The following is a 27,100-nucleotide window of genomic DNA, read 5'->3' on the forward strand; positions in this document are numbered from 1 at the left end:
TTAATTTCTCCTGTCTCTGCCTCTAATGGGCCCACGTTTATGATAAATCTCTTACTATTTACATACCTACAGAAATGTTTACAATCTGTTTTATGTCTCTTGCTAGTTTACTCTCATATTCTTTTTTCTCTTTGCTTATCAATTTTGTGGTTCTCCTTTGCTGAATTCTAAAATCCTCCCAATCCTCAGACTTACTACTTTTTGGCAACATTATAAGCCTCTTCCTTTGATCTAATGCTATCTTTAACGCCTCTTGTTAGCCATGGTTGGATCACTTTTCCTGTGGGTTTTTTGTGCCTTAAAGGAATGTATATTTGTTGTAAATTATGTATTTATTCTTTAAATTCTAGCCATCGGCTGTCTACCGTCATACCTTTTAATGTAGTTTCCCAAACTACCTTGGCCAACTCGCCCCTCATACCTACGTAGTTTGCTTTGATTAGATTTAAGACCCTATTTTTGGATTTAACTAAATCACTTTCAAACTCAATATAAAATTCTATCATATTATAGTCACTCTTCCCTAAAGATGTCTTTACTATTAATGAACCCTTTCTCATTGCACAATACTACATCTAAAATAGCCTGTTTCCGCAACATACTGATCTAGAAAATTATCTTGTATACATTCCATGAATTCATCCTCTACACTATTCCTGCAAGTTTGGTTTGCCCAGTCTGTAGATTAACGACCCCCATGATTACTGTATTGCCCTTGTTACATGTGCCTCTAATTCCCTGATTTATACTGGGCCCTACATTGCCACTACTGTTTGGGGGCCTATAAACAACTCCCACCAATGTTTCCTGCCCCTTGCTGTTTCTTAGCTCCACCCAAACTGATTCTATCTCTTGATTTTCTGAGCTAAGATCCTTTCTCTCTACTGTTTTTATCCCATCCTTTGTTATCAGGGCTACTCCTTCTCCTTTCCCATTTTGCCTATCTGTTTAAGTATCCTGGAATATTTAATTCCCATATTTGATCACTTTGCAACCTCATCTCCGTAATGGCTATTAGATCAAACCTATTAATTTCTATCTGCGCTATTAATTCATCTATTTTGTTGCGACTGCTTCGCGCATTCAGATATAGTGCCTTTTAGTTTTGACTTTTTTCTGTTTTTCCCTGACCTTAGTCACTGATGCCCTGTTCCCTTTGTTACTCTCTCTGTCCCTTCCTGACCCACTCTGCTTATTTTACCCAAAGCTCTGCTCTAGAGCCTTGACATTTCTCTTGGTGCTTTTGAATTTACTCTTTCCTGAATACTCATTAGTTTAAAGCCCTGTCTACTGCCCTAGTTATTTGATTTGCCAGGACACTAGGTCCAGCAAGGTTCAAGTGGGGCCTGTCCCAACCCACCAGCTCTTTCTTTCCCCAGTCCTGGTGCCAGTGCCCCATGAAGCAAATCCCCCGCCTCCCACACCACTCTTTCAGCCATGCATTTAACCTTCTAATCTGCTTATCCCTATGCCAATTGGCGCGTGGCTCAGGTAACAATCCAGAAATTCTTAGATTTCAGGTTCTGCTTTTTAATTTGGACCCCAGCTCCTTAAACTCTCTCAGCAGAACCTCATTCCTAGTTCTACCTATGTCGTTGGTTCTTACATGGACAACTGGGTCCTCCCCTTCCCACTCCAAGTTCTTCTCCAGCCGTAAGGAGTTGTCTTTAACCCTGGCACCGGGCAGGCAACACAATCTTCGGAAGTCCCGTTCGCGGCTGCAAGAAACAGTATCTGTCCCTCTATATGATGAATGAAGCATGAGTTCAGTCTCCGAGGGTAGAGCTGAAGGAGACTACATGTCCCTCTATGGTTACAATATTAAAGACCATTCTTGGGGTAACACTGGACATGCCGGTGCTGGATTTTTTAATACTCGTGTGTTTGCATAGTGTGAAAGTGTCAGCCAGTTAAATGTTGACAACTTGTTTGGGTTTTTTGCTTCTAATTTTGGAATCTGAATAAACAAGCAGAACTTTCCCCTCTAGATTTCCCAGCTGCAGATATGATTGGTTAAGCAAACTATTCCCACGTGACGACCCACTGCTTCCCTGTGAAGCTTGGAAACCCACAACCATGTTAATGTAGTACGCTCTGTATAAATGGACAGTTGGGTTTGTAATCCCCTTGGTCCCCAGGAAAAAGTGTCAATATGGAGTCACAATGCGGGTAAAATATAAGGGGATCAGAACATAGTGAAAATCATGAGGGGAAAATTCCAACAGTATGTCAAAGTTCACCTGTGTCTATCTTGGCCACCTGAGTTGTTTTCTGATCACATTCTATTGAGGTAATGACCCCAGCAGGAGTCCAATTTTGTGGTATCAGTCGTCCTCTGATACTGAAAACAAGTGATGTCCTTTCTAGGTGACCCTGATTCATGAGCGCTGACATGCAATCACCTGTCGGGGCATCATAGCCGAGTGCTGTCCTGTCCTGGCCCCTCGTGCACGTTCAGTATCGGTTACTGGACAGCAGCAGGGCGCCGGAAGGACGGGCCTAGCTAATATCTATTAACTCCATACTGCTAGAATTTGAGACCGTGCGAGTCTGTGTTTCTCAGTAGATCATGTTGTGGTGACTCTACTCACTGAACCATCACCGGAGGGAGCAGGGGACTACGTCCGCCACCTCATCCTTTAGTAATGTGTACTCGTTCAGTTTTTACTACATCTTTGGTCGCCGTTGTCGTGGCTAGTGGTTCTATATTGTACGGATATTTCAATATATGGAGTTGATCTTCTGTGGCAATGTGCACTGAAGTCAAGACCAGATGTGCACTGCAGCTGAAGATAGAGGGCAGGTGATAATTGGACCAGGGTGCAGAGATGTAATTGAATCCCCATTGTAAAGTTGTGTATTATTTTTATGTATTTCCATTGTAAATTCCTATGTCCACAAAATAGGAACTGCCTATGTAACCTTGTCACACAGTAATTACACCCTTTTGCCAATGGAAGTGTTGTATGCAGTTTTCATTATAAATGAGGACACGGGAATTTGCAATGGAAACACTTGACGGGGTAGAAGGTTTTTAAATAAAGGTAGATTTACTGAAGCCTTATGTTTGTTCAGGGACTTATTATTTTGTTCTTGTTATAATACCAGTGTTGCATGCTCTTTGTGGCTACCTCCACCAAAGCTGACTTTGCTCATCGAGTCGGAGAGAAGTGAAAAGAAGGGGCTTTTTTGAGTGGGACCCACTGCTCTGTCAAAAGAGCAAATCTGTGCTCCATTCTGCTGTCTCCTAAAGGAGTAGAGCTAATGAAGGAAAATGTGCTTCCATAGCATATATCGATATTCAGTGTTTGCCCTCCAGCTAAAGAAATGCATACCAATGTATCCTGGTTTGTCAATAGGCTAGCTGGCTTTCTTTATTCTTCCCAATCCTTCTCGCCAAGATGTGTTTCTTCCTCAGCAATTAGCTGGTTTGCTTTATCAAGGAGTTTTTTTTTTCTCTTGATCCTCCTGTGGCCAAATAGTTGAGGGAGGGAAGGTCATGAGGTCGAGTCCTCAATGACCTTTCATGCTTGGGTTTACTATACTGGTACGTAAAGTAGCTGTCTCCATTCCTGATTTACGCCAAAGGTGAGCCATATACTTATGCAATCTTGGTTTGATTTCTTTTTTGTGGTTATTTTGATCTTTTGTCTCTGCATAAATTGTCATATCATTTTTGCATATTTAATATTTGCTTGAGGTTGTTACTTTGAGTGGCTGGAGGAACAATCTTCTCGGATCAATGCTGGAATGGCATTGAGAACCCAAGTTTGAACCCAAGACTGAAATTTAGCTACTCTGAATGTAAGTTTTGCCCCTTTTATTTTGGATGAGCTGTTTAATGGGCATTGGAGCAATTAATGGTGGTGGAGAGATCAGTAGGAGAGTTGCCCCACTTCTAAAGTCCCTTCTTTACACTTTCGTCTGAGGACCAGGTGGTGAGCAGGATGAAAACAAGAGAAAGCTACAAATAGTTTTTTGACCAACCTTCAAAGACTGTATAGATCTAAAACCGCAGAACATAAGAAATAGGAGCAGGAGTAGGCCATACAGCCCCTCGAGCCTGCTCCGCCATTTAATAGGATCGTGGCTGATCTGATCATGGACTCAGTTCCACTTCCCCGCCCGCTCCCCATAACTCCTTATTCCCTTATCGTTTAAGAAACTGTCTATTTCTGTCTTAAATTTATTCAATGTCCCAGCTTCCACAGCTCTCTGAGGCAGCGAATTCCACAGATTTACAACCCTCTGAAAGAAGAAATTTCTCCTCATCTCTGTTTTAAATGGGCAGCCGCTTATTCTAAGATCATGCTCTCTAGTTCTAGTCTCCCCCATCAGTGGAAACATCCTCTCTGCATCCACCTTGTCAAGCCCCCTCATAATCTTATACGTTTCGATAAGATCACACCTCATTCTTCTGAATTCCAATGACTAGAGGCCCAACCTACTCAACAACCTTTCCTCATAAGTCAACCCCCTCATCCCTGGAATCAACCTAGTGAACCTTCTCTGAACTGCCTCCAAAGCAAGTATATCCTGTCGTAAATATGGAACCCAAAACTGTATGCAGTATTCCAGGTGTGGCCTCACCAATACCCTGTATAGCTGTAGCAAGACTTCCCTGCTTCTTTTGTGTTTCATGCACAAGTACCCCCAGGTCCCACTGTACTGCAGCACTTTGCAATTTTTCTCCATTTAAATAATAATTTGCTCTTTGATTTTTTTCTGCCAAAGTGCATGACCTCACACTTTCCAACATTGTACTCCATCTGCCAAATTTTTGCCCACTCACTTAGCCTGTCTATGTCCTTTTGTCGATTTTTTGTGTCCTCCTCACACATTGCGTTTCCTCCCATCTTTGTATCGTCAGCAAATTTGGCAATGTTACACTCAGTCCCTTCTTCCAAGTCGTTAATATAGATTGTAAATAGTTGGGGTCCCAGCACTGATCCCTGCGGCACCCCACTAGTTACTGGTTGCCAATTAGAGAATGAACCATTTATCCCGACTCTTTGTTCTCTGTTAGTTAGCCAATCCTCTATCCATGCGAATATATTACCCCCAACTTTTATCTTATGCAGTAACCTTTTATGTGGCACCTTGTCAAATGCCTTCTGGAAGTCCAAATACACCATATCCACTGGTTCCCCTTTATCCAACCTGTTCATTACATCCTGAAAGAATTCCAGCACAGTTGTCAAACATGACTTCCCCTTCATAAATCCATGCTGACTCTGCCTGACCGAATTTTGCTTTTCCAAATGTCCTGCTGCTACTACTTTAATAATGGACTCCAACATTTTCCCAACCACAGATGTTAGGCTAACTGGTCTATAGTTTCCTGCTTTTTGTCTGCCTCCTTTTTTAAACAGGGGTATTACATTTGCAGTTTCCAATCTGCTGGGACCTCCCCAAAATCCAGGGAATTTTGGTAAATTACAAGATGATGGATGTGAGTTACTTGGAATGAGGTGTATTGGCAATTAAAGGCGCTTTAGTTTGTTTCAGAGTACACTTATACAGCAGCTGCTGTTCCGAGACTGATTATTGGGTTTCAGCTCGGAAGTACCTGGTTCATGCCTGCCCGGAAGTACTGCATTCCTGCTCGGGGGCATGCAAAAAATTCCCATGTCCTCTGGCAGGACAAGTCTACATAGGTCGTTCCATTATATAGTGTTACATCGAGTCTATAGCACACAAACAGACCTTCGGCCCAACTGGTCCTAGCCGGTGTTTCTCAGGTGACTGAACAGTCCAATATAGAAATTACAGTCTCTGTCACAGGTGGGAAAGGGCTGAAAGAAAGGCTGGTTGGGGAGTCTGGTTTGCCGCACGCTCCTTCCACTGCCTGCGCTTGGTTTCTGCATGCTCTCGGCGATGAGACTCGAGGTGCTCAGCGCCCTCCCGGATGCACTTCCTCCACTTAGGGCGATCTTTGGCCGGGGACTCCCATGTGTTGGTGGGGATTGATACGTCCTTACTACACAGTATAAATGCACACGAGGCCCATGCTTGAGAGAAGGTCAGTCTGTGACCTGTCCTTTATTCCTTAGCACTCAAGAGATGAAGGTGGGTGGAGCTTCCCCTTTTATACCTGAAGGTCCAGGTTAGGAGTGTCTCCCACCTAGTGGTCAGTGTTCTCACGGTGTACAACTTAGGTCAGTTTATACATGGGTTACAATGCTGGTTAAATACATGACATCACCTCCCCCCCAAAGTCTTATTGGGATCACAGGTTGAGTCTCTCTGGTGGTTTACGCTCCCTTGTAGAGCGCCTGAGTTGGGGCTCCGGTTGTTGGGCGCTGGCCTGAGTGTCTGCTGTTTGCAGTGCCTCAGGCCTGTCCGGACTGCCCACAGTGACCGGGCTCTCCTCCCTTTTGGTTCCGGTGTTCGGTCACCTGTGGAGGAGTGAACTCTATATCGTGTTCTTCCTCTGCTTCTATGGGGTTGCTGAACCTCCTTTTTGTTTGATCCACATGTTTGCGGCAGATTTGTCCATTGTTAGTTTAACTACCAGAATCCTATATCCCTCTTTAGCAACCACAGTGCCTGCGAGCCATTTGGGCCCTGCAGCGTAGTTGAGGACAAAAACAGGATCATTTACATCAATACATCGCGCCCTCGCATTCCTGTCATGGTAGTGATATTGTGACTGGCGCCTGCTCTCGATAATTTCTTTCATGGTGGGGTGTATAAGGGATAATCGGGTTTTGAGCGTCCTTTTCATTAGTAGTTCTGCAGGTGGAACCCCTGTGAGCGAGTGTGGTCGGGATCTATAGGCCAACAGGAGGCGTGATAAGCGGGTTTGTAGGGAACCCCCTTGGAATCTGAGCATCCCCTGTTTGATTATCTGCACTGCTCGTTCTGCCTGGCTGTTTGAGGCCGGCTTGAACGGTGCCGTTCTAACATGGTTAATTCCATTGCCTGCCATGAAGTCCTGGAATTCAGTGCTTTTGAAGCACGGGCCATTGTCGCTGACCAAGATGTCCGGTAGACCGTGGGCGGCGAACATTGCCCGTAGACTTTCTACCGTGGCAGAGGATGTGCTTGAATTTAAAATGTCACACTCGATCCATTTGGAGTAGACGTCTATTACAACCAAAAACATTTTCCCCATGAAAGGACCTGCGTAGTCCACATGGATGCGTGACCAAGGCTTGGTGGGCCATGGCCAGGGGCTAAGGGGGCTTCCCTGGGCGCATGGCCCAGCTGGGCACACGTGTTGCACCTGCGAACACAAAGTTCCAGATCTGCGTCTATCCCTGGCCACCAAACGTATGACCTGGCTATTGCCTTCATCGTGACAATGCCCGGGTGCCCATTGTGGAGTTCTCTGATGAACACCTCTCTGCCCATCTGGGGCATGACTACGCGGTTTCCCCACAGTAGGCAATCGGCCTGAATCGAGAGTTCATCCTTGCGCCTGTGAAATGGTTTAAATTTCTCAGGGCATGCCCTGTACGTGGCTGCCCAGTCCCCATTTCAGGACACATTTCTTGACCAGAGACAATAGCGGGTCTCTATTTGTCCAGACTTTAATCTGACGGGCTGTCACGGGTGAGCCTTCGCTTCCGAAAGCTTCAACAGCCATGACCATCTCAGCACCATGCTCGGTAGCCCCCTCAGTGGTGGCTAGTGGGAGCCTGCTGAGTGCATCGGCGCAGTTTTCGGTACCCGGTCTGTGCCGAATTGTGTCGTCATAGGCAGCTAACGTGAGTGCCCACTTCTGTATGCGGGCCGATGAGTTTGCATTTATGGCCTTGTTGTCGGCCAAAAGAGACGTTAGGGGTTTGTGATCTGTCTCCAGCTCAAATTTCCTGCCAAACAGGTACTGGTGCATTTTCTTTACCGCATATACACATGCGAGCGCCTCCTTTTCTACCATCCCGTAGCCCCTTTCTGCCTGGGACAGACTCCTGGAGGCATAAGCTACTGGCTGTAACTGACCCTTGGCATTGACATGCTGCAACACACACCCGACACCATAGGATGACACATCGCACGTTAACACAAGTTTCTTACATGGGTCATATAGCGTTAACAGATTGTTGGAACATAACAAATTGCGTGCTCTATTAAAAGCCATGATCAGCCATGATCTTATTGAATGGCGGTGCAGGCTCGAAGGGCCGAATGGCCTACTCCTACACCTATTTTCTATGTTTCTAAGCCCTTTCCTAGCTGTCCCCCCAGACCCATTCACGACCTTTGCGTAGGAGCACGTGTAGCGGCTCTAGCAGCGTGCTCAATTTGGGAAGAAAGTTACCAAAATAGTTCAGGAGCCCCAGGAATGAACGCAGCTCCGTCGTGTTACGGGGTCTAGGTGCTCTCTGGATCGCTTCCGTCTTGGATGCAGTAGGGCTGATCCCGTCTGCTGCTACCCTCATCCCCAGGAATTCTACCTCTGGAGCTAGGAAGATGCACTTCGCCTTTTTCAGTCGCAGCCCTACCCGGTCCAGTCTGCGTAGCACCTCCTCCAGGTTGTGGAGGTGTTCTTCAGTATCGTAACCCGTAATGAGGATGTCGTCCTGAAAAACCACCGTTCCTGGAATCGACTTGAGGAGGCTTTCCATATTTCATTGGAAGATCGCGGCGGCCGAGCGAATCCCGAACGTTGTACTCAAACAACCCCTTGTGTGTCGTGATGGTGGTCAGCTTCTTCGACTCACTCGCCAGCTCCTGGGTCATGTAAGCTGAGGTCAGGTCCAATTTTGAAAAAAGTTTGCCACCGGGTAGCGTCGCAAAGAGGTCCTCCGCTCTCGGTAGCGGGTACTGGTCTTGGAGTGACACCCGATTGATGGTGGCCTTGTAATCGCCACATATCCTGACCGACCCATCCGCCTTGAGCACCGGCACAATCGGGCTCGCCCAGTCACTGAATTCGACTGGAGAGATGATGCCTTCCCTCAACAGGTGGTCCAATTCGCCTTCTATCTTTTCCCGCATCACGTACGGCACCGCTCTGGCCTTGTGGTGTACTGGCCTGGCGTCCGGGTTTATGTGAATCACTACCTTGGCCCTCATGAAAGTGCCAATGCCGGGTTGAAATAATGAGTCAAATTTGTCCAGGACCTGTGAGCATGATACTCGCTCCACAGAGGAAATTGCATTGACATCGCCCCATTTCCAGTTCATGACAGCAAGCCAACTCCTCCCCAGTAGTGCGAGACCGTCCCCTGGGACAATCCAGAGTGGCAACCTGTTCTCCGAATCTTTGTGGGTCACGACTACCGTGGCGCTGCTTAGCACCGGAATGATCTGCTTTGTGTAAGTCCGTAGCTGTGCGTCAATCGGCGATAATTTTTGGCCTCCTGGCCTTGGATGCCCACAACTTTTCGAACTGTTTGATACCCATCAGGGATTGGCTGGCCCCCGTGTCTAGCTCCATTGATACTGGGATGCCATTGAGGAGCACTTTCATCATTATCGGTGGCATCCTGGTGTATGAACTGTATACGTGCTCCACATGAACTCGCTGAACTTCAGCTTCCAGCGATTTCCCCCAGTGTCCATTTCTGCAATTTCTGCAGGTATTTTGCTCATCTCTGCAAACTCCGGCTGAATGTATGCCTCCACGCCTCCACGCCTCCAGCATGAGTTGCGGTTTGAAACAAAAGGTCCTTTGCCAGTCGATCGTCCCTGACTGCCCCTGTTATTGTCCTTGAGAGCACCATTAACAGGTGTTGATGGCCCCATTACTGGCTGCATTGTCCCTTGCAATGGCATGATTCGCTGTTCAGCTTGCCATTGTCTCTGTCGAACTCTCCCTCTGGGTTCGACTACATGTTGGGGCATGCCTGACTGCCCTTGTCTGCCTGGAGAACTGTGTGCTGCTTTAACAATGTTGAATCTCTGCCCCAACCATTCCTTAACACAGTACCTCTCGTCTGTTCTGCTAGTGGCCATGCTCGCGTGGTTTAAATCCCAGTTTCTTGTCGCCATTGATACGTCCTTACTACACAGTATAAATGCACACGAGGCCCATGCTTGAGAGAAGGTCAGTCTGTGACCTGTCCTTTATTCCTTAGCACTCAAGAGATGAAGGTGGGTGGAGCTTCCCCTTTTATACCTGAAGGTCCAGGTTAGGAGTGTCTCCCACCTAGTGGTCAGTGTTCTCACGGTGTACAACTTAGGTCAGTTTATACATGACAGGGATATTGTATTTTATCAAGGAGGCTTTGAGGGTGTCCTTGAAACATTTCCTTTGCCCACCGTGTAGGAGTTCCGAGTAGAGCGCTTGCTTTGGGAGTCTTGTGTTGGACATGTGAACGATGTGGCCCGTCCAACGGAGCTGATCGAGTGTGGTCAGTGCTTCGATGCTGGGGATGTTGGCCTGATCGAGGACACTGACGTTTATGCTCCACTTGAGTCTCCTCCTACCCCTCTTTATTCAACCCCATCACCATATCCTTCCATTCCATTCTCCTTTGTGTGCTTATCTAGCCTTCCCTTAAAGGCATCGATACTATTCACCTCAACCACTCCATGTGGCAGTGAGTTCCACATTCTCACCACTGTCTGGGTAAAGAAGTTTCTCCTGAATTACCTGTTGGATTTACCAGTGACTCTCTCATATTTATGAGCTCTAGTTTTGGACCCCCCATAACTGGAAACAGCTATACGTCTACCCTTTCATTATCTTAAAGGTCTTGATCAGTTCACCCCTTGGCCGCCTTCTAGAAAAAAGAGCACTATATAGTTCAACCTTTCCTGATATTCTCTCTGTTCTGGAATCATCCTTGTGAATCTATTTTGCACCACATCCAGTGCCTCTATATGTTTTTTTGTAATATGGAGACCAGATCTGTTGACACAAGTGTGGTCTAACCAAGGTTCTACACAAGTTTTCTTTTCAATTCTATCCCTCTAGAAATGCTTGGTTTGCTTTTTTTTTTAATTGCCTTATTAATCTGCGTTGGTACTTTGTGATTGGTGTATCTGTACCCCTACCACCCTGTACCCCATTACCCAAGCAGTATCTGGGAGCCCTATTCTTCCTACCACTTGTTTATATTGAAAATTATTTGCCAATTACATGCCCATTCTGCAAGTTTATTAATGTCTTCCTATATGTTGTCACATTCTTCCTTTGTATTAACTGCACTCCTAATGTGGTGTCATCCGCAAATTTTTAAATTGTATTCCCAATTCCCGAGTCCAAATCATTAATGTAAATGGTGAACAACAGTGGTCCCAGCACAGATATCTGTGGAACAGCACTTTCTACCTTTGCCTGCCGGAGGAGTTACCCATCACCTTTTCTGTTTTGTAGTCAGCTTGATATTGTAAGAAAAAATTGTTACGTCCCTTTCGACTATCTGTTCAATGATTCGAGGCTGACTCTATGGGGCCAAGTTTCAGCCTGAGTTGCTCCTGTTTTTTTGGAGCAACTGGTTTAGAATGGAGTATCTTAGAAATTTGAATTCTCGGCATTTGTTTGCTCCAGTTCTAACAGTTTCATTTTGGAACAAAATTTTTTTTTTCAAAAGGGGGCGTGTCTGGCCACTTACGCCTGTTTTCAAAGTTTCGGCAGTGAAAACTTACTCCAAACTAACTTAGAATAGAGTAAGTGAAGATTTTTGTACGTTCGAAAAAACCTTGTCTACACTTTAGAAAATCAGGCGTGGGTTACAAATTAGGCATAGGGAATTATGGGAGGGGGGAGGGGGGTTTAAAGGGAAGTTTACAAACATTAAACACTTAAGTTTTACAAATAAAGAGCCATCATCAATAATAAATGTAAATACGTCAATATATCAACCAATAAATCAATCAAAAAAAATTAATAAAAAATAAAAAAATTTTAAAAAATCAATAAATAAAACATTTTCTACTTACTGACTGCAGCTCTGGGAGTCCTCCAACGCGTGCTGGGACGGTCCCCCCAGTGTGTCTCTGTCAGTGTCTCTATCTGTCTGTCTGTGAGTGCGTCTCTCACTCTCTGTCTGTCAGTGTCTGTGTTTCTGACAGAGGGGGGTGGGGGGGAGAAGGGGGGGGCGAGGGGGAGAAGGGGGTGGGGGGGGCAAGGGGGTGGGGGGGCGAGGGGGAGAAGGGGGGAGGGAAGGAGGGGGTGGGGGGGCCGAGGGAGGGAGGGAAGGAGAGAGGGGAGGAGAGGAGAGGAGGGAGGGAAGGAGAGAGGAGGAGAGAGGGAGGGAGGGAAGGAGAGAGGGAGGGAGGGAGGGAGGGAAGGAGAGGAGGGAGGGAGCGAAGGAGAGAGGGAGGGAGGGGAGGGGGGGAGATAAGGAGGCTGTACGGCCGGGCCCAAGACCTCGGGCTGGATTTACAGGTAGGTGGCGTCGGGTCTCGGGGGGGTCACGGAGGTCCAGGGTGGGGAGGGGGGGCTGGGGGAAGAGAGAGTCGCGGGGGGGGGAGAGGGGAGAGAGAGTCGCGGAGGTCCGGTGAGGGGCGGGGCGGGTGGCAGGAGCTTTATCCACGCAGCCCCAGTGAGGCCATTCGGCTAGGGGCTGCGTGCTTCGGGCCCCTCCCACAGTTTTGGGCGCCTGGAGCTACTGCACATGCGTGCCCACTGAAGCGCGAATGTGCAGAGGTCCCGGCACTGTTTTCAGCGCAGGGACCTGGCTCCGTCCCCAACAGCTCGTGCTGCGCCGCGCCCAGCTCCAGAGGACCTGCAGGGAGCCGGAGAATAGGTAAGTTTTTTTTCGGCGCACTTTCTGGGCCCTATATTGGTAACCGTTTGATTTTATTTAAGCATAAGTAAGACTTAATACACTCAGTACTTGAGCAGAAGTTTACAAAATGCAATTCAAAATTATATTACCTTTTCTTGTCCTGGCCAATATTTATCCCTCAATCAAAATAACAAAACAGATGATCTGGTCATTATCACATTGCTGTGTGGGGGAGCTTGCTGTGCGCAAATTGGCTGCTGTGTTTCCCACATTATAACAGTGACTACACTCCAAAAGTGCTTTGAGACGTCCGGTGGTCGTGAAAGGCGCTATATAAATGCAAGTCTTTCTTGGGTAGAAGGCCCATTCCTCGTTCCTCCTACTCCTATAGCCACCTGTACCTGTCTGGATCAGTGCCCTTCCTGGCCCTTGTACATTAACAATGGCCCAAACCTACTTTACACCCCAAAAACTGAAACGGCAGTGAAATCCATCCAATCATACACACATCATCATATCTCTCTCAATCGAGGAAGACTTGCTTCCACTCTTAAAATGAGTCCCTAGGTGGCTGAACAGTCCAATACGGGAGCCACAGTCCCTGTCACAGGAGGGACAACACACAGCAAGTTCTGTGTCCAGGCACAGGCCTTGGGCCTCCTTTATCTGCTTCAGAGGCCTTAGTGCAAGCTTTTTCTGTTTCCATGGTGATGACACAACGAAGGACAATGAAGACAACATGAGTTCTAACTGATTGAAATCTAGACTGAAACATACTTTTCCCTAATTTTAACAGATGAGAAATAAATCTAAAATAAAAAACTATAAGCTATTGATATTAATATTAAACTACAATCTAGCAAAGCTTAATAATGAAAAAGAGTAAACGGGGTTTATATTTAGTTATATTTCAATGACTCACAAAAGTTTGCGCATTCCCATATACATTGCAAGAGATGATCTGTAGACAGCTCCGAGTCTCCCTGTTCTCCTCTTCACTTTCTTTTGCAATAACAAGGCCACCTGTGATCGATGTTTCTATTAATTTTTTTAGGGGGGGAGCTGTGTGGCCCATTCAAAATACGGCACATGCGCGATCTTTCCCATCGGAGAGCCAGTTGTGTGGGAGGACACAGAGCCGCGCAGCTTAAAGGGAAAATTGCTTGTGATCACACGTCATCCTGAGAGTCAGACAGCCGCGGATTTTGCAGAACAGCTGTTCCAACAAAAAGCTCAGGTCACTTATCTCCTGCCATGCCTAATCCTTCTAAATACCCTCAAAAGCCCACATTCTTCCATTATCCATTCTGCTACCAGCTTCCTGGGATGAGGGCGTCTCTGCCAAGGCCGGCATTTATTGCCCATCCCTAATTGCCCCTTGAGAAGGTGGTGGTGAGCCGCTGCCTTGAACCGCTGCAGTCCGTGTGGTGAAGGTGCTCCCACAGTGCTGTTAGGGAGGGAGTTCCACAATTTTGACCCAGCAATGATGAAGGAACGGCCGATATATTTCCAAGTCAGGATGGTGTGTGACTCGGAGGGGAACTTGGAGGTGGTGGTGTTCCCATGCGCCTGCTGCCCTTGTCCTTCTAGGTTTTTGAAGCCTTGGCGAGTTGCATCTTGTAGATAGTATATATTGCAGTGCATCTTGTAGATGGTACACATTGCAGCCACGGTGCGCCGGTGGTGGAGGAAGTGGATGTTTAAGATGGTAAATGGGGTGTCGATCAAACTGGTTGCTTTGTCCTGGATGGTGTCAAGCCTCTTGAGTGTTGTTGGAGCTGCACTCATCCAGGAAAGTGGAGAGTATTCCATTACACTCCTGACTTGTGCCTTGTAGATGGTGGAAAGGTTTTGGTGATTCAAGAGGTTAGTTACTCGCTGCAGAATACCCAGCCTCCGACCTGCTCTTGTAGCCACAGTATTTATGTGGCTGGTCCAGTTAAGTTTCTGGTCAATGGTGACCCCCAAGATGTTGATGTTAGGGGATTCGGCGATGGTAATGCCGTTGAATGTCAAGAGGCGGTGGTTAGACTTGCTTGTTGGAGATGGTCATTGCCTGGCACTTGTGTTACTTGCCACTTAACAGCCCAAGCCTGAATATTGTCCAGGTCGTGCTGCATGTGGGCAAGAATTGCTTCATTGGCCCAGAAATCCCGGTCGGCTGCTTCCCGTGGGCGATTGAGGGATAAACTTAAAGATGTGCACCTACCTGTTCCTGCTGGGCCTACGCGAGTTCCCGGTCCTGAGGCCTCCACTGACTGCGCATCGGACCGCGTGCATGTCTAGACATGCACAGGGCTGGAGCTGCAGTCACATGGCTCTGGGCAGCCAATCCAGGTAAAGTACATTCTCATTCATAATAATAGGAACTCCGTAAGTTGAGAAACACCCCCCCCCCCCCACCCCAAACACACACAACTCTAATAAAAAATTTAAAAAAATACACCACATATTTTTATTAATTTAAATTAGTTATTTATGTATTTTATTTAAAAAAATTCCAATATTTTAAAAAGTTTTTTTAATTGTGGTTTAAAATAAACTTACAGTCGTGGGAAGGGTTTTTAACAATAAAATGTGTTTTTATAATTTTATTTTAAAATGTTTTTGTTTTTTTAAACTTTTACACTTGTAAAAATAGGCTATGTGCCTGCTTTTATCAGGCGCAAGAGTTTTGAGGATATTTGCTGGGCAAGATATGGGTAAATCCCGCAATCTTGCCCATGTAAATGTCCTGGCTCCCGAGATACGGAGGATCTGTAAGCTCCAGCTTGACAGATCGGAAAAACGGTTTTCAGCGCTTGTGCATGGTGCGCTGAAAATCGGCTTTTGCGATGCCTTCCCGGGTCCGTACCGATCCGGGAGGCTGGAATTTCTGGTCCGTTACTTGAGGAATTTCAAATGGAACTGCCCCCTGTGCGAGCAATTCCCATTTCTGACCTTATGATGGAGACAGGGTCATTGATGGTTGGGCCTAGGACACTGCCCTGAGGAACTCCTGCAGCGATATTTTGGGGCTGAGATGATTGGCCTCCAACCACCACAACCATCTTCCTTTGTGCTGGGTATGACTCCAGCCAGTGGAGAGTTTTCCCCCTGATTCTCATTGACTTCAATTTTACTAGGGATCCTTGATCCCATACTCTGTCAAATGCTGCCTTGATGTCAAGGGCAGTCACTCTCACCTCACCTCAGTTCTTTTGAAATTCAGTTCTTTTGTCCATGTTTAGACCAAGGTCTGGAGCTGAGTGGTCCTGGCGGAACCCAAACTGAGTGTCAGTTAGCAGGTTATTGGGAGTAAGTGTGATGCCGGAGGGAGAACGGGATAGACCGAATAATTACAGGCCAGTCAGCCTAACCGCGGTGATGGGAAAATTATTGGAAACATTTTGAGGGACATTTAAAAAAACCACATTAATCCACAGTCAGCGTGGATTTGTTAAGGGAAGGTCGTGTCTGACTAACTTGATTGAATTTTTTGAGGTGGTAACAAGGAGGGTCGATGAGGGTAGTGCGTTTAATGTAGTGCATATGGATTTTAGCAAAGCTTTTGATAAGGTCCCACATGGCAGACTGGTCACGAAAGTAAAAGACCATGGCAAAGTGGCAAGTTGGATCCAAAATTGGCTCAGAGGCAGGAAGCAAAGGGTAATGGTTGATGGGTGTTTTTGTGACTGGAAGGCTGTTTCCAGTGGGGTTCTGCAGGGCTCAGTACTAGGAACTTGCTTTTTGTGGTGTATATCAATGATTTAGAATTGAATGTAGGGGGTGTGATTAAAAAGTTTGCAGACAATAGAAAAATTAGCCGTGTGTTTGAAAATGGAGAAGAAAGCTGTAGACTTCATGAAGGTATCAATGAACTGGTCAGGTGGGCAGAACAGTGGCAAATGGAATTCAATCTGGAGAAGTGTGAGATTACAGAGGAGGCTGAGGGGAGACCTTATTGAGGTGTATAATATTGTGGGGCCTAGATAAAGTGGATAGGAAGGACTTATTTCCCTGCAGAGGGGTCAACAACCAGGGGGTATAGATTTAAAGTAATTGGTAGGAGGCTTAAAGGGGATTTGAGGGGAAATGTCTTCACCCAGAGGGTGGTGGGGGTCTGGAACTCACTATCTGAAAGGGTGGTAGAGGCAGAAACCCTCACCATATTCAAAAAGTACTTGGATGTGCACCTGAAGTGCCGTAACTTACAGGGCTATGGACCAAGAGCTAGAAAGTGGGATTAGGTTGGATAACTCTTTGTCGGCCGGCGCGGACACGATGGGCCGAAAAGACCTCCTGCCGTGCTGTAAATTTCTATGATTCTATGAAGTGCCACTTGATCGCTCTGTCGACGTCTCCTTCTATCAGTTTGCTGATGATTGAGAGTAGACTGATGGGGTGGATTGGATTTGTCCTGCTTCTTGTGGACAGGACATAGCGGGGCAGTTTTCTACATTGTTGGGTTGTAGCTGGAACAGCTTGGTTAGAGGTGTGGCTAGTTCCAGACCAAATCGTTGGGGTCCATTTCGTTTGCTGTATCCAGTGCGTTTAGCTGTTTCTTGAAATCAAATGAAGTGAATCGAATTTGCTGATGACTGTTATCTGTGATGGTGGGGACGTCATAAGGAGGCCGAGATGGATCATTCACTTAGCAGATGGATGCCACTCACGTGCTGGGCTCTGCCATCATTGAAGATGTCAATATTCATGGAGCCCCCTCCCATTAATTGTTTCATTTTCCACCACCATTCACGACTGGATGTGGCAGAACTGTACAGCTTTGATCCGATTGTGGGATTGCTTAGCGCTTTCCAAAGCATGCTGTTTCCACCGTTTAGCATGCATGAAGTCCTGTTTTGTGGCTTCACCAGATTGGCACCTCATTTTTAGGTACGCCTGGTGCTACTTCTGGCATGCTCTTCTATTCTCCTCATTGAACCAGGGTTGGTCCCCTGGCTTGATGGTAATGGTAGAGTGAGGGATATGCCGGACCATGAGGTTACAGATTGTGGTGGAATACAATTCTGCTGCTGCTGATGGCCCACAGCGACTCATGGATGCCCAGTTTTGAGCTGCTAGATCTGTTCTGAATCTATCCCATTTAGCATGGTGGTAGTGCCACACAACACAATGGAGGGTGCCCTCAGTGTGAAGATGGGACCATCTCCACAATGACTGTGATGGTCACTGCTACCAATGCCGTCATGGACAGATGCATCTGAGAAAGGTAGATTGGTGAGAACCAGGTCAAGTAGATTTTTCCCTTTGTGCTGGCTCTCTCTCAACCTGCCGCAAACCCATCTGGTCTTCACGACTTGGCCAGCTCGGTCAGTAGTAGTGCAACCGAGGCACACTTGGTGATGGATATTGAAGTCCCCCACCCAGAGTACATTCTGTGCCTTTGCTATCCTCAGTGCATCTTCCAAGTTCAACATAAGTTAGATTAGTTTGTCCATTAATTCCCTCCCCCCCCTTTCTATCTTAAATGTCTTATCTTTTTTGATCTCTTCTTCTACTGTCATGTCCACCTGGTTAGTCTTCCTACTAAATACTGAGGCATGGTAACTATTCAATATTTCTGCTAATTCGCTGTCATTACCTATGAGTTTATCTTGTGCATCTCTTAGTGGCCCCTATCCATAATCCTGATTTTCATTTTGCGATTTGTGTCTGTAGAATACTTGCTATTTCTTTTTATATTCCTTGATAATTTAATTCTTTAGTTCTGCTTTGCTTTCCTAATTTTTTTTTTAACTTCTTTCCTAACCTCTTTGTATTCCCTTTTGTCACGCTCCCCTTTATTGCCTATGTACATACTTTCAATTTTACCATTGTTTCTTTATTCATCCATGGGATTTCATTATTGACTATTATGTTCTTGCTTTTTAGTGGAATATATTTCTCCAGAGCTCTCGATCACCTTTGAAAATAATTCCCTCTGTCCTGTCACTTTGATAATCTTTTTCCATTTTATCTTCCCTAGTTCCATTCTTATCTCCTCCAAGTTCGCTTTTCTCCAATCTGCTACTCTTGCCTTTGTCTTTTTCAATCATTATTTTATACCTTATTATGTTATGATCACTATTGCCTATATGTTCCTCATGTGCTTACTTTTCTTATCTGCTGAGGTTCATTTTGCATTACCAGATCCAGTAGTGATTCCTCTCTTGTTTTGTTTCTTACATACTAGGTAAGAAAGGAGTCCTGAACATACTGTAAAAACGCTTCCCCTTTCCCTACCTCTCGTCAGTTTATTTGGGGGGTAGTTGAAATCTCTCATGAATAGTATTGTATGTCTTTTACTTATTTCATAGATTTGTCGACATATTTCTTCCTCCACTTCCCTTCCACTATTGGGTGGTCTGTAGATTATCACTATTCATGTGATCGATCCCTTCTTATTCTTTGTCTCAATCCGTATGGATTCTGTGTCCATCTTAATGTGAGTTATGTCCCTCTTTTTGTTGCCATGTTGTTGTCTGTAATTAGTACAGCTGTCCCATCCTCCGTATTTCCCTATCCTTTCTAAATCTGTGCTATCCTGCAATATTTAACTGCCAGTCCTGTTCTATAAGCCACGTTTAATTATCTCTACTACATCTGACTCCTCGCTGTGAATTACTGCCTCCAGTTTCCCGTGTTTTGTTTCAGATGATGTGTACATTACTGCACAGGCAATTTAATTTTGGTTTTATTAATTGTTCCATTCACTTTATTTTTAAGTAATTTTATACTTGCGTTCTATAACTGTATCTATTCCTTGACTGTTATCCTTATTCCTTGCCTTGGTCTATTTTTTGCTCTCATCTCCTATTTTATCTTCAGGCTTATGTTATTTTTACCAGATCCCTCCTTCCATCTTACTAGTTTTAAGTCCTTTCCATAGCTCAGACACTGCTCCCACTCCGGTTCAGGTGGAGCCCATTCCAGTGGTACAGTCCCTTCCTGTCCCAGTAGTGGTGCCTGTGTCCCATGAATACGGGCATAGGCATCTACAACGGTAATAAATCAAAATAAAGGAATTTCTTTTCTCAGAGTAATGAGAATGTGGAACTCTCTGCCATATTGAGTGCTTGAGCTTATAGCATTGATGGGTTTAAGGAAAGGCTTGATGCCTACATGAGGGAGAGGGATACAGGGGGCAGGGTGGGGCGAGGTGATTGGAGTGGGAAGAGGCTTACGTTGAGTATAAACACTGGCCGAGCCCAGTTGGGCTGAATAGCTTGTGCTATAGGTATATATATGTGCAAAGTCCTCTCCCACAGTTACAGGTTCAGTGTCTAAAAGTTTGATGAACTCCAGGTTGGTTTGTGTCTCGGTGGTGCCAGAAACCGCTGAGCACTCTGTAAACTGAGTTTGACAATGCAAGGATGTGAGATTACCTCTTTCGAGTCAGGTGAGGCCCAGACTCCAGCTTTACACAGCGACTTTGCAGCAATGCTAAAGTTGAAGTATAAACATGCTCTTGGTTGGTTTCACGTTTATCAGTTAAATACATTTTAAAATGTTTTAACAATTGGAGCCAAGCCATCCAGTCACAGTCCTATATATTGAGAATTTTCTGGTTCAGTTTGTGGATTTAAATCCGTGCCATTTGCCATCATTATCCTTGCCAGTTGAATAGTTTCTGGTCTGTATTTACAAAGGCAAAATCTTCGGGGCCGAAATTGGCCCCATTCTATAAGGCGGCTTATAACCCCTGAAAGCGACGGCCATGGGTCTGTGTGGAGAGGCATTGGGGCGGCTGTAACACTTAAAGAGCAGTAGGTGTGAATCGTTTTGGGCGGTGGCCAATTTCGGCCCCTTTAAAGTTTAACAAAGTATTTTACTAATTACTCACACAAACAATTAGGATCATTTCCAGACTTGTTGCCGTAAAGGTGAGATTTTTGGGTTTAAGCTTAGAGATGGAGAACACGCTGGCCCAAACTTTGTCCTATTCTTCACAAAAGGATAAAAAACCACACTAATCCTTTTAAATCTCTCCTGCAGGCTGAAGTGGAGCTTGAGACCTCTGGCGGTCTAACCCCAGCTTGGACTGATCAATCTGTAACTGCCAAGAGGACAAAGCACCACGAAGATGACACTTATTCCCAAACCTCTGCTGATTCCCAAATGGAGACATGTGGGGACCTTGATATCGGAAGCCTGGAGACTGTGGACACTGAGAATTCTGTCCCAGCATTGCTACCCTGTCTGACAGCTTCATCCTTGCTCGAGCTGAACAGTCTGGCTGCTGGGGAGGAAAGCAGTGCACCTCCATCCCCTCATAAGCCGCACCCTCTCGAATTGGAAATCCCTGCAGGCTTCACATCAGCTGACCCACTCGAGTTAGATGAAACAGTCAGAGACGAGAAAATAAATCGCCTCAAAGAAGTTCTGAAGGAGAAGCAGGCTGCATTGGATAAGATGCGGAAGAGAATCTCAATTTCAAATGCCACCTCTGATTCTGCTACTTTGGAGTCCATTATACTGTAGTTCATGGAGAGAACTGAATACGTTATATAATGTATGCTAAACACCAACTTTCAAGAAAGTAGTGAGAGGAGCTGCGTACAAACACAGGAAACCCAATACTGGATAGACCCAACGCCAAGCTCCCAAGGAATGCTGCAACTGTTATATATTCCTACAGGAAGATTGTGACCAATATTTGTTCCTGTATATTTAAATTCAATAGTTGTGAATAGTCACTTTATTTTAAAAAAAAAAGGATTTCTACATTGTTCTTTGGATTTCCAAGATTTCGATTTGTATTTTGCTATTGTGTATAGACTATTGGGGTGTTTAATAGAGCTCTTTTTCCCATTGTCCAAAAATGAATCATTGTTGTTTACTATTGTTCAATATTAAACGGCTCTGGCAATAAATTTGTTGTATTAAATAATTAGCTGGAATAAGAATGCAGTTTCATCTCAAAAATCTTAGCTAGCAAGTTTTTAATTTATGATTCTTACTTTTTGGTACAAGAGATTCTAGCCAGGATCATGAGGTTAGTGAATACATTAAATGTGTTTCTAATGAACTGGGGGTTGCAGCTTTTTATTAGTGTGTTGTGGGATCAGTGCCTGCAGTTCTACCCATGTTTCTGTGTACATCGATGAGCTTAGTCCTATCCTACTGTGTGGTTTCATGTGTAACCTCGCCAACGGGTGACTACACAGTGCCAGGAAGCACTTCTTTGAACAACATATTCAGCAGAGGCCTTTACTAAGGAGCTGTGGGCATAAGGCTCCTCTTTGCTCGTCGAGGCTTTGCCCGAGTGCAGAGAGCCTTGTGTGAGTGCTGGTTATTATTCACAGCTGGGGTGAATTGATCGTATTCCCAGCTGCTTGAGTGAAGAGGAATGACTAGGACTATTCATTCAAGATTTGCTTCCTCTGGTATGCAAGTGAGGTACTTCAGAGAACAGGGTAGCATAATGGCTTAGCTACTGCACTTTCACCTCTGGGACCTGTGTACAAATCTAGCCCATTCTGGCATCATGACAGTCTCTGGCTGCAAGGGTCCTGCGTGAAACTGGCTAGTCCCAGTCCCAATAAACTGGCCATAATTGGGAATCTCTGAGGAGAAGGGATGGCTGGTGTGGCACTGGTGTCATTCAAGGATTGAGGCAGAGCTTTATGCTCTCTGTGCTCGGATATATGTGGGAGTGCTTGATATTGCCACTAAAAGCTTGAAGTTCTACTCACTAGCCCTTGCCTTGATGAGCATAATAAAAAGTGAGGTAGTTCAAGTGATCACCTTTGACAGTTGGGTTATTGCAAGATTTTGGGTAGCAAACTATAGCCCACAGCATCCTGTCTGCATTCTTCTCCTGGGTTTGCTCACGGGTGTTAATGATAACGGCAGAATACTGGTACTTTGACATCCAGTGACAGGAGTATACATATTGTACAAATTAAACTTCCCTTTGTAAAATAAGAGGTTAATCTGGACCATTAGTTTGTGTGCAGCAAAGCAGCAGGAAGCATCAATATGCAGAGTGACCCGTCAAGATAAAGGACAAACTCTTGCATCAGAGACTTGTGTATCCCGTTCGTCGTCATTCCTTCTGATGCTTAATCTATACTTTACATCGAGCAGGGTGTAACCAGTGACTCATACACTTCTGATCTATTTATCACGCTATTTTAAAATTATTCACTAGCAAGGCCGGCATTTATTGCACATCCCGAGTTGCCCCTGAGAAGATGGAGAAGCCGCTGCCTTGAACAACTGCAGTTCATGTGAAGGTGCTCCCACGATGCTGGCAGGTAGGGAGGCTGAGGATTTTGACTCCGTGACAATGAAGGAATGGCGATAAGTCCAAGTCAGGATCATGTGTGATGGGAACTTGGGTGATAGTGTTCCTATGCACCTGTTGCCCTTGCCCAATCCCAACCTTTGAAGAACAGAAGCAATGTTGGGACTTCCTCCACCCCATTTACCAAACCAGCTATTTAAAAAAAATATATAAACACGAGTGAAGGTGCAGTTATTGACCATAGTTGTATGCCTGCTAACTGATTCATACAGTAATGTTTGCACAAGGGCAGGATACTTTCACTTCCATTATCCTGGGCTGGGTTTGAACACAACTGCTGGTGTGATTGAGCAGCGATGTACTAAGCCAACCATTCATTTTTTACAAGCTGTAGTCAAGGTAGGTTGTTGGAATATAGTAAATAAAACATGCATTTAACAGATTGTGCAGTTGAGTGGTTAATTTTAATTTTAGAATTGTACACTGAATGCAAGACTATGTAAGTGTCAAGCCTTGGTTCAATGGCACTCTCACCTGACTCAAAAGGTTGTGGGTTCAAGTGTGTTTCCAGGAATTGGAGCACATAATCCAGGCAAACACGGCACAGAGAGGGAGTACTGCACATGAGATGTTAACCGAAGACTCCATCTGCCCCCTGGGGTAGATTTGCCAATGCCCTCTGCAAAGAGCTGCGGAGGTGTCCTGGAAAATATTTATCCCTGAACTGATATCACTAAAACATTAACTGGTCATTTCTCACTGCTATTAGCTCAGGTATAGCAGGTGCAAAGCAAAGCTCCCTCTTTGTCCCAACAAATGAGCAACAACATTTTTCCCTATGGCCTCTGCAAAAAACCCGAAACAAACTTACATAGCATCTTTCACATCCTCAAGCTGGCCCGAAACACTTGCCAACCAATTCATTATTTTTGAAATATAGTCACTGCTATGTAGGCAAATGCTGCAACGAACTTATCAACAGGAAGTCCCACAACCAGCAATGTGCATCTACAGTATGTACTACAGCAACTCGCCAAGGTTCTTCGACAGCACCTCCAAAACTCACGACCTCTACCACCTAGAAGGACAAGGCAGCAGGTGTATAGGGACACCATCACCTGCAAGTTGCTCTCCCAAGTCACACCATCCTGACTTGGAAATATATCACCATTCCGTCATTGTTACTGGGTCAAAATCCTGGAACTCCCTCCCTAACAGCACTGTGGGAGCACCTTCACCACACGGACTGCAGCGGTTCAAGAAGGCATCTTATCACCACCACCTCCAGGGCAAATACTGTCCATGCCAGTGATGCCCAGATCCCAACAAAAAAATAAGTGGGAAGTTATTTTTTTTTGGTGGTGATTCAGGGTGGAATGTTGAGCAGGACACTGGGAGAAGTCTCTGCTCTTTGACGAGTGCCATGGAATCCTTTACATCCAACAGGTGAACATCTCATTCAAAACACCAGCACCTCCATTAAAAAAGCACTCCAATGACTTAGTACTTAGCACAGAAACAGGCCATTCGCCCCAGCTGGTCGTCCATACTGCGGTATATGCTCCACATGAGCCTCTTCATCTAACCACATTAACCCCATTAACATGTCCTGCAACCTCCTTCCTCGTGTTTATCAAGCTTCCCCTTAAATGCATCTATGCTCTTCGCCTCAACTATTCTTTCTGATAGCGAGCTCCACATTCTAACCACTCTCTGGGTAAAAAAATTTCTTCTGAATTCCCGATTGGATTTATTAGTGACTGTCCTATATTTGTGGCCCCTAGTTTTGGTCTCCCACATGTGGAAACATCTTCTCTGCAGCTATCCTATCGAACCCCTTCATAATCGTAAAGACCGATACCCGGTCATCCCTCAGGCTTCTCTTCAGAAAAGAGCTCCAGCCTGTTCAAACTTTCTTGATCGGTATAGCCTTTCAGTTCTGGTATTCTTTTTGCACCTTCTCCAGTGCCTCTATCCTTCTTATAATATGGAGACCAGAAATGTTCACAGCAGTCACTCAGGCTGCATTGAAGGTGATTGCCAGTTGTTGCTCAATTAAGGGCAGTTGTGCAGTCAATCTCTACCCACCATGAACTGACACCTGGGAGTCCCTGGCCAAAGACCGCCCTAAGTGGAGGACAGTGCATCTGAGCACCTCGAGTCTCGTCGGCGAGAGCATGCAGAAATCAAGTGCAGGCAGCGGAAAGAGCGTGCGGCAAACCAGACTCCCCACCCACCTCTTCCCTCAACGACTATCTGTCCCACCTGTGACAGGGACTGTGGCTCTCGTATTGGACTCTTCAGCCACCTAAGAACTCATTTTAAGAGTGGAAGCAAGTCTACCTCGATTCTGAGGGACTGCCTATGATGATGACCATGAATTGGATTGAGATTAGTTGTATGAAATTAAGTTTGGGCAAAATATTTGATCCCAGCAGCTGGCTGGACTTGAACCTAGCTCCCACTGGCAAGAGGCCACTATGGCTCTGAAAGGAAGGTTAGATGTACAATAATGATGTCCTACAGTACTGCAAATGTTGGAGGCTAGTCATATAGTGTCGAAGAGTTGTGTTACTCCACCTTCAGAAAATCTATATTAACCTTGGATCAGTTTATGCCCCATTTTGAAGAGTCGGCACAAATCAAATATAGTAATACATTCAAAGATTATAACCTGAGAGCACCGCAGGTAGTAACTGGAGAGTTCTCCATTAACTTAAGGGGAGGAAACTTTAAGGGCAATTACTTAAAAAATATATAAAATAAGGACTACATCTTGCCCATTTGAACAATGGTGGAAACGTTCAGTAACAGGGGAAAGAGTTCCATGTCTCTCCACACCATGAGCACAAGTAATACATTTCCATACACAAATAGATGCCTTTGTTTCCAATCAAAAGGTAATAGGATGCTGAACATAAAGGCAATCAGTAAAGTACAAATCAGGAAGGCATGCACAAATTAAATTACACTCTGGTCAGATAACATCCAGCACTACATTCAGCTCTGGTAAGCAAGGTCACAAGGTAGACAGTCATATCCCAGAAGCAGCTCAGTGAAGGGCAGAAAGTTGGTCCTGAGCACCAGGGAACTGGTGTTTTTTCAGTCTTTAGGTAGCATCTTCATTTATCTTGTGCTCTTTAAAATCGAAGCTGTGATAATTGTAAGGAGAAAACTTCGGGCAAAGCACAATACCCAATAGAAAACCATCAGCAAAAATAGAAAGAAACTCTTGACTTGAAAGTCTAAAAGCATAACCATTTTAAGCACAAGAAATGTAATGTCACACAATGACCACCTAAAATGAATATACACATGGTTGAAACAAAATTTGCATCCCATGTTAGAGCTAGGGTACATTTAAACACCAACACAAGGGTGTGCTGCAAATACTTGCAACACAAGATGCTGGCAGGCTGCAATGGCCACTAAACATTGGTTCAACTGATTGAGGTAGAGAATGGACAAGTACTGGGTACGGTAGCACAGTGGTTTTGTTACTGGGCTAGTAATCCAGAAGCCTGGACGAATGATCCCAATTTACATTCAGTTAATTAAATAAATCTGGAATTAAAAAGCTAGTATCAGTAACATAGAAACATAGAAAATAGGAGCCTGCACCACCATTCAATAAGATCATGGCTAATCATTCCCTCAGTACCCCTTTCCTGCTTTCTCTCCATACCCCTTGATCCCTTTAGCCGTAAGGGCCATATCTAACTCCCTCTTGAATATATCCAATGAACTGGCATCAACAACACTCTGCAGCAGGGAATTCCACAGGTTAACAACTCTCTGAGTGAAGAAGTTTCTCCTCATCTCAGTCCTAAATTCTTCCCGCATCTAATCTGTCCAGTCCCGTCAGAATCTTATACGTTTCTATGAGATCCCCTCTATCCTTCTAATCAGTAATGGTGACCATGAAACTACTGGATTGTGGTAAAACCCGTCTGATTCACTAATGTCCTTCAGGGAAGGAAATCTGCCGCCCTTACCTGGTCTGGCCGAAATGTGACTCCAGACCCACAGCAATGTGGTTGACTCTTAACTGCCCTCTGACATGGCCCAGCGAGACACTCAGTTGTATCAAACCGCTACAACAAAGTCAACACTGTGGGAATAAGGCGGTTCAAGGTGGTGGCTCACCACCACCTTCTCAAGAGCAATTAGGGATGGGCAATAAATACCAGCCTTGGCATACGAAATAGGAATAGAGTAACTGAGCACTCAAACAAAAATG

General features: G+C 45.3%; 1 protein-coding gene across 2 annotated transcripts in view; it reads left to right on the forward strand.

Moving 5' to 3' along the window:
- LOC139227753 (uro-adherence factor A-like) overlaps positions 1 to 23,285 on the forward strand; it is a 64,977-nt gene extending 41,692 nt beyond the window's left edge. For both annotated transcript variants that reach the window (XM_070858750.1, XM_070858749.1), the window contains exon 4: positions 20,607 to 23,285. In XM_070858750.1, the coding sequence (XP_070714851.1) occupies positions 20,607 to 21,092 (486 nt within the window). In that variant the 3' untranslated portion in view covers positions 21,093 to 23,285. The remainder of the gene's footprint in view (positions 1 to 20,606) is intronic.
- The last annotated feature ends 3,815 nt before the right edge of the window (positions 23,286 to 27,100 follow it).

Source organism: Pristiophorus japonicus, chromosome 17 (genome assembly GCF_044704955.1).
Source record: "Pristiophorus japonicus isolate sPriJap1 chromosome 17, sPriJap1.hap1, whole genome shotgun sequence".
Lineage (NCBI taxonomy): Eukaryota > Metazoa > Chordata > Chondrichthyes > Pristiophoridae > Pristiophorus > Pristiophorus japonicus.